We start from the raw sequence: 24,832 nt of genomic DNA, 5'->3' as shown, positions 1-24,832 counted from the left end.
AAAAAATCTCAGGTGATCTTTTTTTGTACATTTTCAGGACAGAATATTTTTCTGTGCTTGAGAAAGTAAGGAAGAAATAAGATACATACAGGTTTATTTAGGAATTAATTAGTAATGAATATCTGGGAGTTTGTTAGTGTAATAAAATGTCATTGTGTGACTCCATCAATATATTAGTATGATTTACAAATTGGGAAAAAAAAGAATGTATGTCACTAACTCCACACTGACAAAGACTCTGATAATGTATCTTAATGATTTTAAAGAACACACGGCCAGAAGCTCACGAAGAATTCACTCCCTCTATGTCTCAAGAACTTGCTGAGTTTCATTGCTTCACATTTGTTTGTGTGAAAGTGGTATTGCTTTTTCATCCGTCCTTCGGATGAGACGTAAAACCGAGGTCCTGACTCTCTGTGGTCATTAAAAATCCCAGGGTGTTTCTCGAAAAGAGTAGGGGTGTAACCCCGGCGTCCTGGCCAAATTTCCCATTGGCCCTTACCAATTATGGCCTCCTTATAATCCCCATCTATGAATTGGCTTCATTACTCTGCTCTCCTCCCCACTAATAGCTGATGTGTGGTGAGTGTTCTGGCACACTATGGCTGCCGTCGCATCATCCAGGTGGATGCTGCACATTGGTGGTGGTGGAGGGGAGTCCCCATTACCTGTAAAGCGCTTTGAGTGGAGTGTCCAGAAAAGCGTTATATAAGTGTAAGCAATTATTATTATTATTATTATTATTATTATTATTATTATTATTATTATTATTATTATTATTATTATTATTAACTAAAACCAATACATAGGATAAAATATGACAAAGAAAATTGTCACTCTGAACATGAGGTCTGTGTTGATCTCCATCACCACTTGAGAATTATCTGAAGGCTTCCAGACTTCCTGACAAGATTTTGTCTTGTGCTTTGTCAGAAAATTCTAAATCAGTAGCTGCTGTCATCTGCCCATCCCGGAGGTTAATTAGTGTGCTTGTTATTTCTTGATTATCTTGACAGATAACACTGGCATTCTGTCTTCTTTTTTTTTTGTGTGTGTGAATTTAGTCACACGCCTGAAATATCGCACTCTACAAACTGTTCAAGGATTAAACCCAGAATGGCAAACAAATAACACCGATGTTTAAAAAAGGCTGAATTCTAGCAATGAGATGCTTTGATCTGGTAAGATATGGAGTGAAATGTAAGGTTATCTGAAGTAAATCATTCCTTAAAATCATTTGAGGGGGAAAATACATTTTCTAAATTTTCTACGGTTGTGGCAGTGTGTTTAGATTTTTCTCTCACATCATGAAACCGATTCAGCTGTCTGTCTCTTCCCTCCATGCCTTCTTCCTGGCATGGTTGTAAGCTGGTGTAGAACAAACTCAGCCTCCGCCTGTTACCTTCTGAACATGCCAATATTCCCTCAGAGACAGACCTCCGCCCCCTCAGAAACCCACATGCCCGAAACGTTTTCTGCAGTAAGGAGGATTTGCACCTGTTATGTGTTTTGCGGCAAAATTAGTTTCCGTAAGAGGTTAAGAGATACTATACTTACAATCAAATGGTCTTAAATATGTGAAAGTGTTTTAAAATCTTAAAATGGTAGTTTTTTTTATAATTACAGATGCCTCAATTGCTGTGAAGGCTTTCAAATGTGAATTCTGCCACTCAAAAATAAAATCAAGTGTTCTTGGGCTTCATCTATATAATATACTGCATATAGGGTAGTAATTCATGGTATAATGACTGTGATAAAGAAGTTTGTTTATATCTGATGCAGTTGAGTGCAGTGCCATTTAATCCCTGTAATTCTAACTTCACTTTCTTTTCTGGAAACAATTTTATGTAAAACTGTAAGATACTTAAGTAAAATGCCAAGGGTCAAAGGTTAGCCTTTAAGGAATCAAATTGGACACTGATGATTCATCTCAAGGTTATGAGTTTTACTCTGATTGCTAAGAGCAGAAGCAGTAGTAGTAACAGCACGGCAATTATGCATAATAGAACTAGTTTTTTTTTACTGTATGTTGTGTTATCAGAAACAGTCATACACCTTTTATTTAAACAGTACTTCAGATAAGTAGTATATGCAGTTTATACATTTTTAAAGGGAGTGTTTTTAAGTATCGTTGTTAAAGTCTGGATTTAAAAAGCTGGCCCTGTAGGAAGATTTCTTGTCCTTGGGCTGTGTTGTTATCATTGTATTTCCTGAAATAAACTGTCAGCGCAAAAGGTCCACAGGTGCACCTCCGGGAAGCAGAATGAAAGAACTTTAAATGCCTAAAGGCCTTTTTATTTGTTTATATATTTTTCATTCACTATGAAGACACCCACAGTGCTCTATGTTCTCCTTCAGTAAATGTATACTTTAAACTTTAAATGCTGCTAAAAGATGTTTAAAAATACAGTGTTTAGGCTGGTATCCTGCAAGCACTGGTTGTATTAAAGTAGTTCAAAAATTATTGAGGGACACAGATTACAAACAAAATGTGTTTAATCTTAGACTTATTAATGTAAGAATATATATTTTAATAGAAAATTTTAATAAACATTTTTAAATAGTAGTAAAACATCTAGAATTTTAAAAAAATGTTTACAAATGAGAGGAGGTAGTTCAGCCCAACTAGCCCATTTGGTAGTTAGTAACTAATTAATCCAAAGATGAATTTCTTGTTTCTTGAAGGAAACCACAGTAATGGGTTCAACATCGCCGGGTAGCCTATTTCCCACTCCAACAACCCTAAAGCTGAAGAGTGCTCCCTGTTCTCAGTTTTAAATACACTTCCACATCGTTTCCACTTATGTACTTTGGTTCATGTCTTCTTACTCATTCTAAAGAACTCTATTGGGTTGACTTTGTTGGTGCCTTTGAGGAATTTTAATATTTGGTGCAGTTCCCATGTTATTAATTATTAAATATATTGTTATTTTTATTAACCCTGTTTTTCCTCATTTTAAGTCAGAGCCTTTTGTGTCGTGTTATTGTATATGCTTTGAAAATGTTTCCCAGAAGAGAGCACAACTTGTTAATATTTCTGAATATAGAGGTGACAGTTCGAAGCCTCCTATGCTAGGATTTTCATTCAGATCAGCCAGACAATAATACGGCTTATTTAGGAGCTGCCTTAAATGTTTGCCCATAATGTGGGTTCTCAAGGAAAGGTCTACACATGCCCTAATAATCACTACTCCGAGACAACTTAATATAATTTAAGTAAGTCAAGGGCTGTTATTAGTTAGGGTACTTACTATCCCATCAGTATCACAGTATTTAAGTGTCTGATGTTGGTGAGCTCTCTCAGAAAAGTGCCAGTGCGAAGACCTGTCATGTGTAGTTAATGCTTTCCTAGATTAATTTTGATTCCCAAACAGTCCAGTATTATTTAGTGACGTCAAAATACAAAGCATCCCTAATTCAAAGGGCATTTGTCATTAGCGTATGGAGCGCAGTGAGATCTACATCTTTGGTGTATGGAAAATTTACAAGGTATAGATGACTGGTGAATATGGCTCCGTTTGAAAATAATTTGTAGCCTCGGCAGAATGTAAATGCTGTCCTGTAAAAACTACAGTAAGGTAATAAAGTTATTTCCCTAAAGAGAAAAGGCCGTGGACTATGCAAAAGATATTGTTGGACATGGATTCTGAGAAGGCTGTCAATGGTGCAATAGGCGAATGGAAGCAGTACAGGACAGTCTGATATAGTATTGATTGAGCTCTGTTATAGAGAGGGTAACGAGGGGGGTTCTATATTGCATTGTCAGAAATGAATAAATTAATTGGGACATCCCATTATGTGGTGATAAACAAAGGGCAGGAGATGGCAGCACAGAAGCAGCTTCAGTGACAGCTCACTAATACCACATGCCAAAGCGTGAAGACATCCTTAGTGTCTGAACATAATGTGTTCTAATAGCCTTGAAGGGGGCAGAGATTACAGTGGCTGACAGGCAATTTTACTACTCATAGCCCTTAGAGAGTTTCATTAGAGTTGAATCCATGGAAGGAGTGTGGGGAGAGTATTCAACAGGAGAATGTGCTTAACGGGTGTTCGGTAAATTGTGTTCTCAAGGTTAAATATAATGTTAATTAAATAGTTAATGAAGCTTCTTTATGTAAAAAATATAAACTAAGGAGTCTATTCTGTTGATTGATTGCAATGAGATTTACACAGAATTAAAAAGAGGAACTGGAAACTGGCTGTTGAAGGAAGCTCACAGAGAAAGTGAAAGGCCGTAGACTTGAACAGTGATTGTCATACTGCCATTCTCATATTGTCTTCCTCATATTCCTTGTACTGCAAAATATTAGAGCATAAGAGCAGACACGTTTAGGACTGATGAGACATTTAACCTTTTTTAACTGAAGGGGAAAAGAGAAAAACGTGAAACTATTGGGACTCTGTTCTGATTTAACATCTTACAGTAGTTTAGCCTGTTTTGCTTTAGAATTATGGACATCAGTGGCTACAAACAGTGTTGGTTTGTAAAAGTGAAAAAAGTTTTCTTTTTTTTCCCAATTTGCTTTCCTCCTACGATTTGTCTATTTCCACCTTTAATTTCTGTGAGGATTCTGGCAAGCACTTGTGTGACTGGCAGTGTAACTGCTTCGTTTGCAGCTACCCTTTGACAGCAGTGTCCCCGCTGAACAACACAGAGCTGCAGCAGTACAGCATAGAGGAGAACGGTGGGACGCCCTACAGTGGGAAGGTGAGCGGGCGATGTCACCACCACCACCATCACCACCATCACCATGGATACGGGATGGTCACCACGGACAGCAAAGAGGCACTGGCAGCTGTACAGTGTGGAAGCAGTGAGTCTCTCCCGGTTTTTATCAGCCTTTCTTATAACTCCAAAGCAAACTTCACCCCATCCTAGTATCCTTCAAAGCAGTGATGCATACCACAGGTAGCTAAATGTGCTACCTCCCATCTTTGCATCCAGTCAACTCCTTTCCTCCTCATAACTTTATTGGTGGGTGGTGCCCAGCTAGAGAATCCTAGAGACGTCTCCTGGTCTATATCTGCTGTGCAATGACCTTTTACTCTCTTAGCAAATGTTGTCTCTCTGGGTCTCTAGCCATGTTATGGAATGCATGCTGTTGCACATATACAGGGTCCTATTAATGTGCAGCATACTCACTTCTTACCATTTGTTGATTATGGGAACTCCCATTATGAATTAAAATCATCCATTCTTAGGACGATACTTGTTCCTGGTAAGGGTTGTAGCAACCTATAGTTTATCAGGAAGCACAGGGTACAAGAAAAGACAGAACACACACAGCCGTGAACATACTGTAGGTGTGACTTCGAGATGGCAGTTAACCCAGCTTTAATGTCTTTGAAAGGTGGTAAGAAAACAGAGCGTCTGGTAAAAGGTCATGCAATTGTATGTAGAACATGCAAACTCCTGACAGAAGGGTATTCAGGCTGGAATCAAACCCAGGACCCTAGAGTTGTGAGACAGCAATGCTAACCTCACTGTAGAAACCTTGTGTTAATGCAAACCAGTGAAATTCAGAAATAGTAGTCAGAACCTAAAAATTGCCTTGGGTTCACATCTTGTAAAGAGCATTTCTTTGGTATTTTAAGCCACTTTCTTTGTTTATGTGCTTCAGTATGAAAATTACAGTGCTTTGCTCCTGTAAGAACATTTGAATTGCTTGTGTCTGATGCTTTGTGGTTATGTGGATTTTAACCAGGAACTCTTCATTCAATTCCTGTAGCCTTTGACTATGCAACATCAATTAGACAATTAATTAATTTTTTTTGCACCCGTAATGCCCTGAGAAAAGAGCAGAAAGGCTTCTTGTCAGCAAATTGAGACACAACAGAGCTAGCAGTCACAACCTGAATGAAAAATGACCACCTCTACAGAGAAATTACTCTTTAATATTAGGAGAACTTGTACTGAGTGAGTTGGTGTAGCATAACATACCCCAATAGGTTGTGGATTAAATTCCTTGAATGAGGTACTTTACCCCAGTTGCTACAGTCCACCCAGAAAATGAGAAAAAAAAGTTTTTTATTGGCACATTGTCCACATTTTCTAGATAATATGGGAAAGCAAGACAAAGGGCAACAGTAAGTTAGGGCCCATATTGTAGTTTAAATTGTGTAATTTAAGAATTTAAGCCAAGAGAGGTTGTGTTACAAATTGTACAATGCAATAATGTGAATGTTGCATTGTACAATGTTTAACCTCTCTTGATTTAAATTCTCGTTATATTAATTTATCTCATGATCAGCTATATCGTTAATAATTTCTTTAGATACGCGATTCCATATTATATTCCCTTTTAATCAAATTCTAAAATTATGCTTGTTGACTCAGGTATCACGTTAGTTAAAGACTTCGATGCTTAAAATGTTTAGGGAGAAATGGAATACTGGTGTGTATGTTTTCTTTAAAGTACCGAGACCAGCCATATACTGTATGTTTATGTTCCAAAATTAATATCATTTATGGCCTTCACATGCGTTACAGTATGCTCCTATTCTTTTTATGCTCAGTGGAAAATTCCATATAAATAGTCAATACTAAAACAGGCACAGTAAAGACATTAAATATTTCTACGACCGACCAACGAGTGCCCCTGTTGGTCAACCAATCACGTACCGCAGTATTTTGCGTCATGATACGTGAGGCCGTAGCCAATTACCCGCGGTACGTGTCTGTGCCTCGTACTTTGAATGGCTGCATCTGTAGCAACTAACTTTTAAAGAATTTAGATGATTTAAAGTTTGTAACCTTTCTTACGTTCTAAAACAAACTGAACGTTGTCATTGTGTTAGTGTTTTTTTCTTTGTGTACACAAATGGAGTCTTAAATACATTTTTATTTCAAGGAAAAATGGTGATTATATTTCCTTAAAAAAAAGCATTATTTGTACCACACAACAAGAACAAATGGGAATCTGTAATACTGTAGCATTGTATAAACATTTTCAGACCTTACTCCGAAATTATTTAACCGTGTTAAAAAGAGATGTGGATTGCACAGAAAAGAGTGAAAGCAAAATACATTGTACAGTATGTGATTCAGCTTGTGATTAAATACAAATTAATGGCAAATACAGAGTGTAGTTGCGGGTATTGGTGTTGAGCTGAAATTTGGCTATTGGGTCCAAACAGTAGTGTTGCTATAGTACATTGCTCGTTTAACTTTCTGTCAGATTCACCAGCTTTTTTCAATGTGAATTTCTAAAGAAGCTAAAGAACTATATACTGAATAACTGAGTGGGAGTAAGCACAGGTCAATATAGATTCATCACACAGTATTTTAAAACATCAGATATTTTGTCTTCCACATAAAGCATAATCCCACTATTCATGTGTCTTTTCTTTTAGATATTGTAACTGCTAAAAACTTTTTAATTTCTAAATTTAAATGAAACATCATATCAGTAAAATTTAATATTAGGATTTTAAATTAAACATGGCACATACCTCAATGCTGTAACAGGGAATGATCTTTTAAAATCTTATTGAAGGATAAGTCATATTGTTTCTGAAATTTACATCAGTGTGTTTCAGGGATGGCACAGAAGTTGAAATTAACCAATGCTAATGTGTCATTTAAGCTTCTTAGCTCAAATTCCAAATTAAATGAGATCGTCTTGCTGTTGTGCTCGAGGTTTGTCTTCTGACATAAATTGTTTAACTAACTTTGGGTAAACTGGAGTGGGGTCAGAATACAAACAACACAATTATGCCGATTGAACAGCAGAATTCTGGTTCCATGAAAAGAAATAAAGTCATTATTTCTAAGGAAGGGGCTTCTGTCAGTGTCTCTTTGCTGAGTAAATAATTACAAAGGTAGCCATTCAGTCCCTGTCACATTACCCAGTACCCTTTTTTTTTTTCGAGGGAGGATGAGCTCCTGAAAAGTATCCAAGCTGTCATACTATAAATCAGGAGAGCAAGATGCCAGGGGTCAAAATGATGTAGGGTAACTAAGGGACTCAGAGGCAGACTTCAGGACCCTAGATTCAACAGAAGATAGTAGCATTAACATTGCCGGACAAACCTTGAGGAAATTAAATGAATTATATGGAAGGAGATTCCCATGTTGCCACCAGACAGTGGTCTGCAATGAATGCCCTATCTTAGAAGACCTTGCAGGCCATTGGAAGATGAAGGCAGAGGCTCTTGTGGGCCACACAGGCAGTCTCTGTGAACCACCCAAACAACTGCTGCTAAGAGAGGTTGATATGCTTCACTCTGTGAAACCTGGGTTTAAACGTCACGTGGATGAAACGGAGCTGGGCAGATTTCAGACAAAAGAAAGAGAAAAAGAAAGAACGTTGCCTGGTGTTGCCTAAAAGCTTGCGTTGGCCTCAGGCAGCTCTGCCAAGTCCTCTTGTTGACTTTGGTCTATGTACCATGTGTCACCTTGAGGTCCAGCCTTTAAGTAGGCAAGGGAACTCAGTTTGTTCTGGCAATAGCTTTTCAGAATATGCTGGGATTTTCTGGATGTCGACAAAAAAAAAAGAATCCAACTGTCTAATTTCTTTAATCAGACAAAAATAACAGCGGATTTGCAAACACAAGATTTCTTCTGTTTCAGAGTGAATATCTTGATTAGAATTCTATACTTTACTGACTCACTCTCTTGGTCTGGCTTCTTAGAGAGGTTTAAGGCCTAACCTGCTCTGCTTGCAGACCTTTACAACAACTAGTTGTTGTAAAAGTCAGTTTGTCAGTTTAGATGGAAAGAGATTTCAAGTCAGTGGGTTAACGGACAAAAGTTTGTTTGTTAGGTTACAGGTTATATTGGGCAACATCACCGGTTGGTGATTGGCTGAAAGGCCATCCGGTATAGTTCTGGTACCCACCCTACAGATCACTCATTGGTGGATCTTACTTTGGGTGATTGACCATACTCTGTGACTTTTAAGATCATATCTAGATGTGCCTATGGCTCTCTGCTACACATCCAGGCACCAGCTGTACATCATCATGGGAGTTTAGACCGTTACTGTACCAGGGAAGACCATTATCCCAAAGTCAGACTCATCTCCTTTAATTTCCCACCTGCAAAGACTACTAGGTCATTCTGTGGCTGAGATCACACAGAGTGGATATCTTTAGCTGCATTCCTGTGCTTTCACACAGACAGGCACCAGGCTGCTTGTCTTAGAAATACTTAATAACCTTCATTCTAAGTTAAATAATAGGCCTTGTGCTACAGTACAGTATACTGTACATACCCTACTACATGCACTACATACCCTAATGGAGCACGTTTGATGGAAAAGCTGCTGGAACTCTGGCTGCTGGCCTACAGTATCACCAATTGGCAGATGTGAAAGACAGCTGGGATCTGAGACGCAAAGTTTCCGAAGAGCTATCAGGGTTTATGAAGACTAAGTACTGACTCTCAGGGCCTTGAATTTTCCCACTATGAGACCTATGAAAAGGCCAGGTAGAAGGCCTGTATTCATTGGGAAGGAACACAAACCATAGGCTCAAAGTAGACCATAAGAATACTGGGAGATCCCACCCGAGGTGAATGTGGTTTCACGGACTTATGATCCTGCAGTAGGATTGTGAAGCCAAGTAGTGTAAAATTACTGACTCATGTTCATTTTGTCATGGCAACCTGATTTGGTTTCCAGGTATAATGAGCTGGCAAGAAAAAGGGTCCCAGCTATTTTAGCTATGGCTCCCACCTTTTAGTTCTATGTGACATAGAAATACGTTTGACCAGTCCTTGAGGGCTGGACTGCATTGCAAAATCTAGGAACCTTAGCAAACCCTCAGAGTACAGGTGCCACATTTAATGATCCTAAAGACCCTCTACCACAACAGACATGATAATATCTACACCTCAAGGAATAGATAACTAAAGTTGTGTTCAAACCCTTACCATACCTTCAGTATTTACTGTAGTCTTATCTTTTTCTCTAAACCAGTATTTGACATGAAGTAGATATGTATCAACACTAAGGTTCGAGTTCGAGACCCAGAGTCTCAGTAATTTATGAAGAAATTTAAGATGTTTTTAACACCTCATTAGGTGAGGTCTTGCCATTTTAGGGCACTGTGGAGATCCTGAAGAAAACCTACTTTCCAAGTGGGTGCCCTTAATCCAGGAATTCAAGAATTCTAACGTTTGTACCTGAAACATTCAGACATTCAGCTAGAGTGAAAGAAAAGGGGAAACAGAGGACAGGAATAAAAAAGGAGATCAAGCTGGTTCTCCATAGAAACATTCTTCATTGGGACTAACAAAAGTATTAATTATTTTGACACAAGCTGAATATTTGAATGTTTTGTACATTACCTGTTACCTGTTGTTGTTTTGCACATTGCCTGTTGTCTCTGTCTTTCTTTTCTTATACAATCGTATTGTTGTTGTTTTTTGTACTACTTACTGTCTGAGAGCTAGCTAAATAGCATTTTCTTATACCATATACTGTACCTGTATATGAGTATAATGACAATAAACTTGAACTTGAATAAAGCTAGAGAGGTTGTGTCTGGCCATCAGTGAGGCAAATAAATAGTTATGAGCTATCATGTTGGCCCAGTCTCATAAAAGGGCAGGGATGGGTAACATGGTAGGGTTTGGTCACTTGAGTGTGATATATACTGTACCTACTCAGCAGCATGACAATGATGAAGACACTTCCCAAGAAGGAACTACATTGATCATTGCATGCCTCCCTGTACTTACCAACTGTATATTGCATCACGTTGAAGGTTTTGATCGTAATAGTCAGAAGTTGAAGATTGGACCTGGAGTGTTCAGCAGGTACAAATGGCCTATGACAGATTCTCATCAAGTCGCACCAATTTCTGCCGGTAGCAATATCTACTAGAGGAGGGACACTGAAATTTCTTTTGCTCATGTGGGTTTGAACAGGGATGCGCCACTTGAGAGAACGAACATATAGAAAAAATACAAATAAAAATGTGTCTTTCCAAAATAGCCATTGCTGTCTATCACTTCAATTGCACCCTTTTTCTTATTCTTGTTAGACTTTTATCTTGCTCTAAATTAACTTTGAGAAGGAGAATTGTCTCGTCTGACCTTTTTTTTAAGCAAACCCCTGTCAGCTCTGTAGTAAGTGCTGCATTCTGTGCTAATTGTTATTAAGTGATTTGTTGAGAATCCTGTTAATTGCATAATCAGGTTTAATTTTACTGCCTCTCACTGATGGAGAAAGCCAGGTGCTCTAAAGAAGAAAAATTCTGATCACTTCTAAGGAAAGGCAATCTGCTCTTCCATCTCTAATTTTTATGGCTTCAGCATTTGGATGAAATCACACCTCCTTCAATCTCTGCAAAAAGAACCGCATTTTGGAAATCCTGACACGGCACACTTATTGTTTGGCTTTGAGCAGTTGCAGCACAATCAGTGAAGGTTCTGAAAAGTGAGCAAAAGCCGTGAAAAGTTATTAAAGTTTTATGAGGATGCTCTTCAATTTCAAAATGCAGACTGCTGATGTGTTCACTTCAGACCTCTTCAGAATCGTCCATGACTCCCTCAATCACCCTCTGATTTCTAAAAGTATTTTTCTTTTATAAAAACCCTTCAGCATGTTGTTACCCAAAGACATAAGTAAGCTTAAGTCAGTATGCTCATGCAGATGTTCGCTTCAGATCCTTTAAGGGCTTCCGGTTATAAATATAAAACACCACCTGCTCTCAAAAGTATTGCAATTAGAACAGATCTGAAAGACATTGACACTGCAGGAAAATGTTAGAACCCGAGGCTGTTGGATTGGAGAGTAGTTACAATGTCGAAATGAAGGATCAGCATTTTGCTTGCTGTTGAATGTATGAGACAAAGTGAAGTAATCTTGCCTTTAAATTTCTTTGTTCCCTTTAAGGAACCAGGTGGAAACAGGCAGTCATAGTGAAATCGGACCCCGGGATCTCAGGGATGCTTTTATCCACAATTAGAATTCTATATATAGTGTTTGAAATCTACAAATCTGACACTTTTAAAACCCACGTGGTTGGCTTGGTGGAACCCGACAGGCAGGTTGAGACTTCATGACAGCCGGTCAGGCCTTGTCGTTTCGGATATCCAAGTGGCATCAGATGTTTTAACATAGGTAGCAGTGCTTGGGGCAGAGATGAACTTACAGGGTGCACTCTGTTTATTAAATCACAAATAAGCTCTTTATTTTTTCAGTATTATTTTTGTCTTTTTTCCCTGTTAATGGTGAACATCACGTAATCATAAAGGGAACCAAGTCAGAAAATACGCATCTGTTTTCATACACATGCCTTGAAGTACAAACCCTGCTCCCTTATCAGTATTGCAGTTGAACTACAGAACAAAGTGACAGAAGAAGGCTCCACAGCCGAAATGTTGTGTTTTCTTTCTTCTCTTTTCTGCTTTAAATAATCCTATTACTTGCTTCAAAGTGACAGCATGTTGCTTGGTCATTACAGAAATGATTAAGACCTTCACTAACCATCTATGAATTACAGTAGTTTGTAGCATAAACTAGAAATTATCTAACTTTGATTACAAGCATTGGCTTACAATCAAAGCATTGGCTAGGGTGCTACCTGCATGGAGTTTGTATGTTCTCCTCATGTTTGTGTGGATTTCCTCTGGGCGCTCCTGTTTCCTCCCACAGTCCAAAGATACTTTATACTGTACTAATTAACTTTAGGTACTGTAAATTGGCTGCTGGGTTAATTGGACCTGGTGTGAGTGAGTGTGTGTTTGTACTGTATATGCGCTGTGATGGACTAGTGTTTCGTTGACAGTGTACCTTGTGCGCATTGCTTGCTGTTATAGGCTTTGGCTCCCAGGTGACCCTGATTTGGATGAAGGGTTAGAATATGAATAGTTGGATTGGTGACAAAGTTTATAATTTTTTTAGTCTTGCATGGAAAAGTTCTTACTCTCTTCCAATTCCATTGTATACCAGTGATGTAACATTAACATTCTTATTAAGGTAAAACTTTGAAGATATTTGTTTTTACTTATTTTGTGTTGTCCTTCCTGTGATTTTTTAAACAGAAAATCTCAAGACCATTACCATTTAGAGTTTTCTTTTTATGTTATTAGTCACAGATATACCCATAATGCACTCTTGTAAAGGTTAATAGATACTAAAGGACCCATTAAAAGCTGCTTTCAGAGTGCTGCAAATGTGGTTTTTAATGAAGAAATACTGAATGCTCTCTAGGTGCTTGGAAGGAACATTTGTATTCTGTTTTATTGGATGTCAGTTTACCCTTGAATGTAGGCCTTAACTAAAAGATGTAGTATACAAGGCTGATTCTTTGTACTAATTGACTTTTTCCTCTTGAGTATCTTGAAGTTCATTTGCAAGCAATTAGATCATATGCAAGCTAATTGTATTTTAATACCTTCTCCCAATTATGAGCTCTCAGCCTATAACTCTGCGCTATCAGGAGTTTAAAGATCATGGGAATTATTTATAAAATCTGCTCTGTTTTAACATGGGGATAAAGGCTGTTACTGTCTCATTGGTATATTTTTACAATTCCTAAATAGGGTTTTCAGATATGGTAGTTGCATTACCTTGACTGAAGGCAATAATGTCAAAACACCTCTTCTTCCTCATTCTCATATAATGAAAGTGATTCAGCGTGAATTTTGATGGTCATCAGAGCCTTTAACTGACACAAAATATGTCACACAGTCAGTTGCAGACAGTAACAATGTAGGCTTGCATATTGGAATAGTTTATTGTTATTTTATTCCATTTCAAAACATGTCACATGATACTGATACGTGGGTGTTTCACACAATCAATGTTAATTTATTGTACATATGTGTTGTTGCATCAGCCAAGCACTGTGGTGAAATCTGCTAGCAGTTTTCATTTCTGATCTGAAAAGGGACTTCCAACTAGGTTTTGTCAGCCTTTGAGCTACAAAATAATTATGTCTTCTTCAGAACTTGCCACAAGCCGTTGAACAGAAGAAAACAAAGAATTTAAAGCAACAAAGAACGCATCATAGCATACCTGTGTGTCCTGTGCTTGCAAAACGACCATGTACAGTATTTTCTTGCATTTAGATTATAATGGTAGATTATGATTACAGATTATATTCTGCTGGTAAATCGTTGGTCTTTATACAAGTTTTCAATTGCTATGGTCTATCCATTTGTTATTGATTTTACAGTCCATTTAATCTATTTTCCATTTTTTTAAAAAAATGTTATAGCACTGTCTATAACCGAAATTACTGTATGAATGGTGCTATTCATTACATTTTAGCACAAAAGGCACGTGTTGCCTTTCAAAGCATTTAACTAAATATTTTTAATTTATTACCCGTTGAATTGGTTAGTTTCCACCACAGCGTCCCTTTTAGTTCCACAGGCAGCGCCTGACGATTATGAATCTGCTCCCCGTCCCCCTTCAGCATCATCAGATATTGCCCTTATGTGGTGTTGGAAAGATTCCTGATAGAGGGCAGCTGTATGTCTGTGTTGCTCTATCAGTAATTTTTTTTCTTATTTGCGAAATAGAAAAAAATACAAATGGTATATTTAATTTTTCCATTCGTGTTCTGACATCTACTCGGCCAGCTGGATGAGACCCTTGGATCAATTGCTGTAGCTACTAGCACCTGATGTAAGCTAGATGGCCTCTGCTCACTTGTGACCTTGTTTATGTTTTTACTTGCTAATTGAAATATGCAATTGTTGGGGAAAAAATGCACTTGGCTTCTTATTGACCAAACTAAAATTTGAGTGTATGGTTAAAAAATTGGCTTACAATCAAAGCCCCCAATGCCATTTTTTAACACAATGAGAGTATAGTGGAACAAGGAAAGCACCTCTCCTCCTGTTTTAGAAACATATAATGTACAATACTACTGCATTACTATAATGTGCTGTTAAATTAATGGGATTTCTTTCACACTAACAATTTTGACATAATCAAGATGTGATGGTATTGCCCCATATGCCACTACAGTGATCCCTGGTATAAACACCAAGTTCACTCAGATTTTTCAGGTCAAGTGAAGATGGGTAGCAATGACCATCTCAGTACTTATCATGCCAAATGTATTCTCTCTTTTATTAATGTTCCAGATAATGTATCTGTATTTTCCTTCTCCCTTAGTATAATGAGAGCATAGCAAGTGATTGAGTGGAGAATTTAGGTTTTCTTAACCTTTCTGCCATTATTGTCATATTAATTTGAATTCCACAAGGTGTTACCACATTCAAGTGCACTTTACCTTCAGATCAACAGTCTGACTTGGATGCTTCGTTGATTACTGACCTCTGGTGGTTCCTAATACTTTGCTAGGTGCATTTGTAACACTTTTAGCTTCCCAGTAAGCTGGCCATCATTTATCTTCAGGGTTTTAAGAATGAGATATAAAAGATGTCAGTGTATAATAAACACTCCTCATCTAGAGACAGTGTGTTTGCCCTGCAGCAGTCAAATGTCTTTCAATAGGCAGGTCTCCATAGAACAGGTGCCTGATAAAGCAGACAGAAATGCAGCGAGAAGGTAAAATATAGTGGTCTTTATTTTACATTGTAAGAACACCTTACAGGTTTTAACTGCACTTCTGTTACACTCTCTGTAAGTATCCATGCAGCCCCATTGCTTACCAGCATAAAATTATATTCCTTGTGAAACTCACAATGATATCCATAGGTCCATCCCAAGAAAAAAGCACATCTGAGCACTCATCGGTCAGTTCCCTTTCAGTCCCATCTCCCTTTGGTGCAGTACAGAGCACAGGCCCTGCTAGTTAATTAGCTAGCAGCTTCAGCCTCCTGGTTTTAAGAGTTACTCAACCAGTTGTCTTCCTCCAACTGGTCAGGTGGCAAAGGACAACTCAGCATTTCCCATTGCTTCCTGGGGTATGTGGTTCAGGCTTATATTGTCTTCAACTGTCGCCCTCTTACACATTGCACTGTTGTAAATGTATCAACATTTTAATAAAGGAAACAAAACTTATTTCTGTCATTTGTAACACCACTTGTTATGATTACAAAAATAATTTCTTTAAGGGCATTTTGATCACAAAATAGAAGCAGACTGTAGTCTCATACCAACAACATTTCCCTTGAAGAGAAAACAGGTTGACAGCCTTGTTCATCTCTATCTGCCTCTAATTCATATTTCTGTCTCTGTGATAAATCTGGCAAAAGACAATTCCTATGAGAAACACTTACGTTTAAGATTTCCACATCACTATGCTTCTTGTCATTAAAAAATAATTTGTGTTTCCTTCATCCCCTCGCAGTGCTTAACATTGGCCTTATCTGTTAATCACTTTAATGGATGGTACAAAAAGTGAATTGATCTGTGGGACTAAAAGTATTGTGTTTTCTCAATTACTCCAAACAAATTGCTGTGTGATGTCTTGAATGATTTATGATAAAAGAGCATACTTCCCTTTATAGTAGACCACATTTATTAATTTTAACTCGCACAGGCCTAATTTTTATTTTGTAATCAATTCCAACTACAGAAATACTTTATACGCACATCCCACATCTGCTTTTAAGACCTGTTCTTGTTTGTTGATTAATTATATGTTAAGTCCCGCATCCAGTGATAATACCAATTATCTGGTTTCCTCCTGGAGTGTAACACTTGCCATGGACAACTGTAGGTTTTTTATAATAATAAATTTCTAAAAGGCATTTCCCCTTTCTCGCTTTCACATTGGAGTGACAATTCACAATGCAACACATTTTTAATTAGAATGTTCTTTGCTTGTTCTATAATTCTATAGTTCTGTGTGCATTCTGATATGCATGTCTTTCGCCTCCAGGGACAGGGGACAGGGGACAGGGGGGCGAATTCCTCTGGGCAATATTGTCTATACACCCAATGAATGATCCATTTGACCTCTTAAAATCCTTTCTATCTGGTGGAGACCCTGATTACTTTTGTACATGAGGCCATTTCCTGGGACAGTATTTGGGAAAATAAAAATTCAGCCATTAAATGCTGCACCTTTGGCAATTTTTTGCAGGTTTATGGACCCTCTAAAGGTGCTTCAGTTCTAGAAACAAGTCTATCCCCATTTGTCCATTATTCTAAATAGAGATATTCCCGGTTCACACTAAAAACCCTTCCTAGATGGCTGTAATTTGGGCCTTTCACAGCAGCAGAACTGCTGACACATTAAAAGTGTGGTTGCAGTGGGGATCTTCTGTAGCTGTTTGTCCACATTTATGGGGTCTCTAGTTAGAAACATGGAAAGGTGTATCACGGAGGGGGATGGATATTTGCTATTTGTTGGATTATGTTTATTTGGATAATGTTGGAAAATGTTGTTTGTTGGATTATGAAAAAAACAAAATTAAAAAATAAAAAGCAAGTTAGTTCAATGTTGAAGAGTGTAAAGGAAGTAAAATATACATTTCTTTTACAGTGCCATTCCACAATATAACAAAATTGTCGGCACATTTGGTTGCACACTTTGTGATATAATTTGCATCTGTGTCCTGTGTAAGTTGTAGGGACAGAATAATTCCAATGGAGAAATAGTTGGAGCGTAAAGGAAGGCAGAGGTAAATAGCATAAATATAGTTTGTTTTCACCATATTTTGAGGCTTTTCATGATACTTCCTGTTGTATTTCCTTTTTACTGTTTCACTATCATCGTGACACTGTTGGACTAGCTTAATTAGTATTTAGCTATTAATTGTAGACGAGCTGCTCATGGCAGCTTATGGAAACGTAAGAAAAATGCACTGTGATATCAGGTACTTATTTAAAAACTGTAAAGCTATGAAGAAAGCTGTCATGAGAAGTTGAGACAAAATGTTTTTTTCTTCCCAAAGGTAAAGAGGATTAGTGATCATTTCTGGAAGAAACACTACCAAAAAAAGACACTTTCCTATTAAAACACAGAGGCCTAAGAGAAGACACTGTGACTTAGTGTATATTGTGGGTTTCATGTCAGAGCTCTGCATTGTCTTTGGATCATCAGTCCATAAGCACACCCTGTGTACAGCCAGCGTTGGCTGCTGAAAAAACAGCAAGCAAATGGGACTACTGCCCACTCCTACTTTGAAAGGAAAAACAATGTGCAGTAAATAGAAGACTAAAGCAAAAAAAAAAAAGACTAGAGGAAAAAAGTGCCAAACTCAAAACTTTTCCAGATGGGCTACCCACAGAAAAATGAATTCTTAAGCCCTTGCCTTTGATTTTGCTTAAGAGAAGCTGTTCACACTTGAACCCCTGCCACGGACACACAGCTCACATGTGCTTGTCTGTTGTTCACAGAGCTGAGCACTGGTATTCCCTGCCAGTACGAGGAGACGGCTGTACATCTGAAACAGGTGGAAGGGAGCAAAGTTTCTGGGCCCTGGCCAGCACTGCACATCAATATCAACAACAAGGTAATTCATTACAGCAGTACACACAGCCACTATTGTTTGTGCAACTTTTGTTACGTTAATGCTGTTGCCTAATGTATAACACTGCTGTAATGCAGTGATGTGAAAAAGAAAGTATGCCCTGTTAAGATTCAATGGTTTTTACATATTACGACATATCTGACCTTCATCTGAAGTCCTAACAGTAGGTAAATCTAACCTTGTGTGACAGATAACATACACAAATTGTACTTTGTCATTATTTATGAAACAAAATACTTAGCCAACATTCAATAGCCTTATGTGACGTCTCGGTATCTAAAACCATAGAAACATAAGGGGTTGTGCTTTCTTTTTAACATCACTGTATATGGCAGTTATTGCTTCAATTGATGTTAAAGCAACAGCTCTCAACAATAGATTTCCGGCCCTCTAACTACACTCTGCTGTAGTTTGTTTAAGCAACTCATTCTGTTTCCTGTTTCTTTTGCTAGGCTTGTCTTACAGGGAGGGTTTTTATGTCAAGCACATTTCATTGTGTTTTAATTGCTAACTGATTGCTGTTCCCATTGTGATTGTCACTCAGTGTTCCAGCCAAAACACATTTTAAAAGACGTCCAAAAAGTCAATGTGTGGTACCTCTGTAGGGAGCATTATAAGCGTTCAAGTAGCAAGACTACAGGAGTGGGCTTCACTAACCCTCTTCCACAGAAAACAACCTATTACAGTCTGACTTGTCAACTCTTCAGAAGAAGTGCCAGCTTTCTATAGTCACATGTTCTGTGATTTTGAATCTGTGGTGAAGACCTGCTCTTCAGCAGATTTTATTTCATAATCTGTCAGGACTTGTGAGCCATTGGTGTTAAAACATTAAATTAGTCCAATTAAGCAAGTAATTAATTCAATTAAGTAATCTATAGCAAAGAAAAGCTTAAAATCCTTGGCAGTACTGCAGCACTTAGAAGTAAATTAGGCCTGTTTTTTGTGAGCACAGATTCTCAGTGCTTGCTGAATGCTAATGAGCGCTTTGGTTTTTTAAAACCAGGTATATGTCAGGGATTATTAATTGGACTTTAGGGGGTTGTTATTTAATTTTTTTCTTCCTTGTGTTGTATACAGATATTTTGTTGCTACTTCATCTATAATTGCCAAGTGTGCATGCTGCCTGGTGTGATTGCTGTGGGAATATGCAATGAAATTTCAGGGATTTCATCTTACTGACTGTGAAAGCCTTTGCTGTAGGGCTGGCTCGAAACTGATTCATTTTCCCATGTGCTTTTGAGAAGATTTTTGACAGTGTTTTGGATTTTCTGAAATGTTTGAGCAGCAAATTGTTAATGTGATAAAAAAAAGCTAACAAAAAACTAGTCATTTAAAACTGGCAATAAGATAACCAAAACTTAAAAATGCATGTGGCAAACAGGGTACTGGGTCAGTGATGTCAGGAAGTCGGTTTGGGTGGACAAAGTTGTCCTTTGTTCATGTGAGATGTGCGGTTCATTGTTAACTAACCACATATTAGTTGGGGCTCCCATGACTGACCTGTTTTCACTGAAAGGAATAATTATGCCAGTGTTTTGTTATCTGTGTTAACTGTTTCCTTTTGTGCCTGTTGAAGTTCAGATGTGTCTGCTATTGTCTTTAAGAACAAACAGTTTTATAGTGCAAATTAAAGGAAAAAGATTAGATTTCAATAAAAATGAAATTCATATACAGTTTATCCAAAGATCTGAAGAGATGGTCTGTCTCCGTTATCCAACCACCCATCCATTTTCTTACCACTTTATCCATTTAAGGGTCACAGTGGTGCCAGAGCCTATCCTGGCAAGCAACTAGTGCAAGGCTGGATACGCCCTGAATAGGATCCCAATCTATTGCAGACACAAACATGCTCACACTCACATCAGGCCTTTTTTTTTTCAAAAAATTTTATGTACCAGTACGTCTTAGGAAACCGGAGCACCCAGAGGAAACCCACATGAACATGGGAAGAACATTCAAACTCCACACAGATAGCCCCACAGTAATTAAGCTCATGGCTCCAGGGTTGTGAGGTTATGCCTTCCTAACTCCATAATTTCATGTCAAAATGTGTTTGACTGATATTTACAAGTTATATTTGTTATATAGACTGTGGTGTTGAGTTATTGTTAGGCCAATGAAAACTGTGGTCCATTGAAACAATCCTGTACATGTTAACTGAGAGAATGTCACAGTGAGCTGGGGTGGAGAAGTTGCACAATCAGGATCTCTGTGTGACAATATGAACTGTCCTCAGCAGTCAGGGTAGCAGACCACTTCAATACAAGATTCAAGACACAGGATTTTCCATATCGTTGCTTAAAAACAGAGCATTACTACAATACTGTACTGTTATTATTTCATATTTAATTCTGATTAAGTCTAGGATAAATCAACCAAATGAGATAGATAATAATTATACTGTATTTTATTTATAATGCAATTGTCATCAATCTTAAAGTGCAGTGTGATACAATTAAATATGTGCAACACATTTAATAAACCAAATAAAATACAGAATAAAATAAGGCAACATCATCTCCAAAACAATACAGCAGCTAATATCAAATACCACCAAAAGCTTTCTGATTAAAATAAAACCTGCCAATAGCTGCCCTGATATAATGGGCTAGGTCATTCCATAGATGGGGAGCAATGAAACAAAGAGTACTGCTTAGTCCTTGGGACACAAACTTTAAGCTGTGAAGTAGACCTTGAGCTCTAGGAGGAAGTCTTGGAAAGAAGCAGTCCTTTAAAATAAGACAGTTCCATGAACACATTTAAAGGTCAACAGCAAAATCTTAAACTCACAGGCAGCCGTTGCAGAGATGCCAACACAGGTGTAATTTGTTGTTGCTTTGTTGAATGTACTTAGCTGGAACTCCTACAAAAAGTGCATTACAATAGCCCAGCCTCGAGGAAACAAAAGCATGGACAAAGCAAAAGTATCAGGTTGAGAGATCTTGGCAATATTTCGGCGATATAAAAAGCCAATGATGAATCCATTCTAACACTAAGATTAGTGGCAGAAGCTGTTACTGGAATATTATGCCAATAGTGAGACAGGAAATATTGGTATGCTGGACCTGATGAGGATGCCTTCCAACAATGCTTCCATTTTGCTACTGTTTAATTTTAAGAAATTACAAATTATCTGTGCCCCAACACCCTCAAGACAGATACTAAAACACTGTGCGTATATAAATCTGGGTGTCATCAGTATAGCAATGAAAACTAATACCATACTTTCTGATAACTTGACCTAATGATCAATGCAGAATTGCAAAGAGGAAACTAAGCAGGCCGTAAATAACTCTGAATTATTTGCAAGACTTATATGCAAGATGGTGTTGGAGCTGAATAACAACCATCCTTTCTAGGACTTTAGAATGCAAAGTGAGATTAAATATAGTGAGATTTATAGTTATCCAACACATAATTGACTAAGTTCCTTAAGAAGAGGCTTGATAAATACTATATTTAACACTGAAGGAACAAATCAGACAAATGGGAAGCATTTGCTACCTGTGTGATGAGGGAATAGAGAGCAAAGAAACATTTTGAGTAATCTCAGCTCTTATGTTATTAAACTTTGCTCTGAAAGTCCTGGCAAAATTATTACTCTGTTCCATAGTAGCCTTGATAGTTAACTGAGTTTGGGGCTGAAGGAGGTGATTAATAGTGAACAGATACCTTGAATTACCAATGTCATTATTGATGAGACTGGGATAAAAAAATAGACTTTGCTTCTTTCAGTGCTTAAGAATATGAATCATGTTTTTTTTCTGCCACTCCCAGATCTTCAATTCCTACATTACTTACCAAGGGCTGATTAGTTAGTACAGTACACGATCAAGTGTATGTCCCTGTGAAGGGGTAGGACGCTCTGCTTTAGATCGTAGCAGTAAATAACATTAAGAAACTCAGGAACACACGGTGAAGCAGGGGAATCAACATGTATATTAAAATCTCTCAAAATAACAGTATTATCAGAAACAGAGGACAGATACGTGACCAGCTGTAAAAACTGAGACAAAACGTGTATTGAGCTTGGGATATTGCCAAGTTTCAGTAATACACAAAATATTACGTTTTGTATGAACAATACAATCATACAGGAGCATGGATTTATTACTCAGGGACTGAGCATTAAAAAGTTCCAGCTTGATACCAGAAGACAATTGACATGTATTCCAGATAGACTCACATTTCTGCAGCGTTACTTTCAGTGTTACTTTCAATCTTATACCATAGAATCTCGCATTATTAGCAACAATAACAGGAAGAGTCGATTTGATGCTGCAATGCAGTTTAAAACAGAATTACAATCCCTTCCAAAGAATCGGCAGCTCACAACAAAGTTCAGTAACTTCTTTACGCACCCAGAATGCATGGTTTTGAATCTTCAAGAGTTTGGTAATTGTATATAAAACCGTTATAACACCAAATAAAACCACAGCTGAGAACGTAGTAAGAACAACTACATCGTCTTTCAGTTCACCAAAACCCAGCAGGGGTTCACTTCAGGTACACTGCAAGCGATTGTACTCTTTCACAGAGCACACTGCCAGCAACCAGTCCTTCCTGACAGAGACTGCTGAAGTACCAATGCCAAAAGACAGGTACGGAAACAAGGTCAAAGAGGCAGTATCAACCACAGCAGCCAGTAAGCGTGGTTGGATCCAATAGTCCAGTTGTTCAAAATAATCCACAATCACAAAATAATAAGATGAGGCTCATTACATCCTCTTTTGCTTAAAATAAGGAGAATAATTGTGTTTGTGTCGTGTTTTTCAACATGAAGGATCCCGAAATAGCTTTATGTATGAGGAAGAACCCACTTCCTTCACTCTGAAGTGCACTCACCACAGTGAGGTATGGTAGCCATCAGGCAGCCAGCCGATCAGGTGGGGAAGTAAGAAATTGCTTCACCTGTGCAATGAGTGCAATGTACAGTATTGGAACTGTATGAGAAGTATGAGTATGAGAAAGAAGTGTGAGAAAAGAAGCATGATGTAACTGCATGCTTCATCCTGCTAACAGGAAATTGAGATTAACTTAGAAGAGGGTAAATCTTAAACCCCAAGCATCAATTAATAATCATTTCCACTGGACATGGCTGAATTTAAGGCACTGATTGGGCCTGCATGTACCATTTGTACAAGTCCACAAAGTGGAGGGAAGAGGGGTGGGGAGTGTTCACTGGGGGCTTGAGGAGTTGTCAAGAGCCTGAGAAAGAGATGAACACTGATTACACCCCTGCGCTTGTGCGCATATGGACGACTTCATTTGCATCAAATACAACACTGAAGCTTCAGCACAGTATCATCAACACTGCACTCAGAATCATTATCTGTAGCAAATAATAAGACAAAAAAGAATAATCAAAATGGAAAAGCAGAACAATCACAGTGTGCAGCTTGCACAAGAACTCTCTCTAATATTTAAGCATCATGAAATGTCGGCATGGGAGCATCTGGCATGTGGACTTTAATGCAGTACATTAACTGAAGTGCTCTACAAGAGGGGGTAGGAACAATGAAACACAGATGAATGTTTCACTGAAGAAATCTGGAATTTGAATAGGACTGCAATACCCACAGGGGCAAGCTCAACTGCATCGCTCCAGCTTTTATGTGGAGTATAAATAACTTAAGTTTGAATATCTTGTCCTTCATTCATCCTCTATTTTGTTATGTAAATCATAATTGAAAATAAAACCAATTACAGGGTAGTATGTTTAAAAATCAGATACTTCTTTTCATGTATATAATCTCTTAATAGTACATAGAACCATGTTGTTCTGATTTCTAGATACCAAGATACAGAAGGATGGATCACTGACAGAGACATCTACTGTGAAGTGCTATATTTAAGTGTTGTAATTTGTAGTGAACACATCTTCAATTATGCAATATCTGATTTTTTGCAGCATTTTTTTTTAAGTTTCATGTTTTTAGACTTTGCTAAACCACCAACCACTCTATTATTCACAAACCATTCTATCCCAGCTGGTTGATTCCAATAAAATTATAATCGCCTGCTAATTTTGTAGTTCCTGATTTAATTTGCTTATGATACTCTAATCATTTACCGCATCTAATTACCTGATCATTCTTGTTTTCCCTTTGGTTGTCCGTTGTTCTTTGTCCTCCATGTAACTTTCTTTTTGAAGGAAATCTTTGCTTCTTTCACCTTCTATTCTAGTTTAAATGATTGTGGGTTGTTTTTTTTGTGGATTCTTATGCTACATATTCTGAAACTTTCTACACCTCGCACTCAAAACTTCATGAAGTGACAACAAGAGACTCCCTTCACATATTGCATTATCTTACATAATCCTGTTTCATAGTGGCCTAAAAACAGGAGACTGACAGCACTGGTAACTCTACAGTAGCGCAAAGCCAATAGAAAATAAGCTGAATGTTTCTGGCAACATATATTTTTTAAATTTGATTTGAAAATATATTCAAAGGTTGTACCTACTGTAGTATTTAA

The 24,832-nt window shown here is 37.8% G+C and overlaps 1 protein-coding gene across 4 annotated transcripts in view; it reads left to right on the top strand.

Annotated features, from left to right (window-relative positions):
- epb41l4b (erythrocyte membrane protein band 4.1 like 4B) overlaps nt 1-24,832 on the top strand; it is a 161,738-nt gene that overhangs the window by 97,501 nt on the left and 39,405 nt on the right. For all 4 annotated transcript variants that reach the window (XM_088601442.1, XM_088601441.1, XM_088601443.1 and 1 more), the window contains 2 exons: nt 4,621-4,817; nt 18,222-18,337. In XM_088601442.1, the coding sequence (XP_088457568.1) occupies nt 4,621-4,817; nt 18,222-18,337 (313 nt within the window). The remainder of the gene's footprint in view (nt 1-4,620; nt 4,818-18,221; nt 18,338-24,832) is intronic.

The sequence above is a fragment of the Lepisosteus platostomus genome, chromosome 12, assembly GCF_059453375.1.
Source record: "Lepisosteus platostomus isolate fLepPlt1 chromosome 12, fLepPlt1.hap1, whole genome shotgun sequence".
NCBI classification, from domain to species: domain Eukaryota; kingdom Metazoa; phylum Chordata; class Actinopteri; order Semionotiformes; family Lepisosteidae; genus Lepisosteus; species Lepisosteus platostomus.
This window is presented reverse-complemented; position numbering and strand designations above follow the sequence as displayed.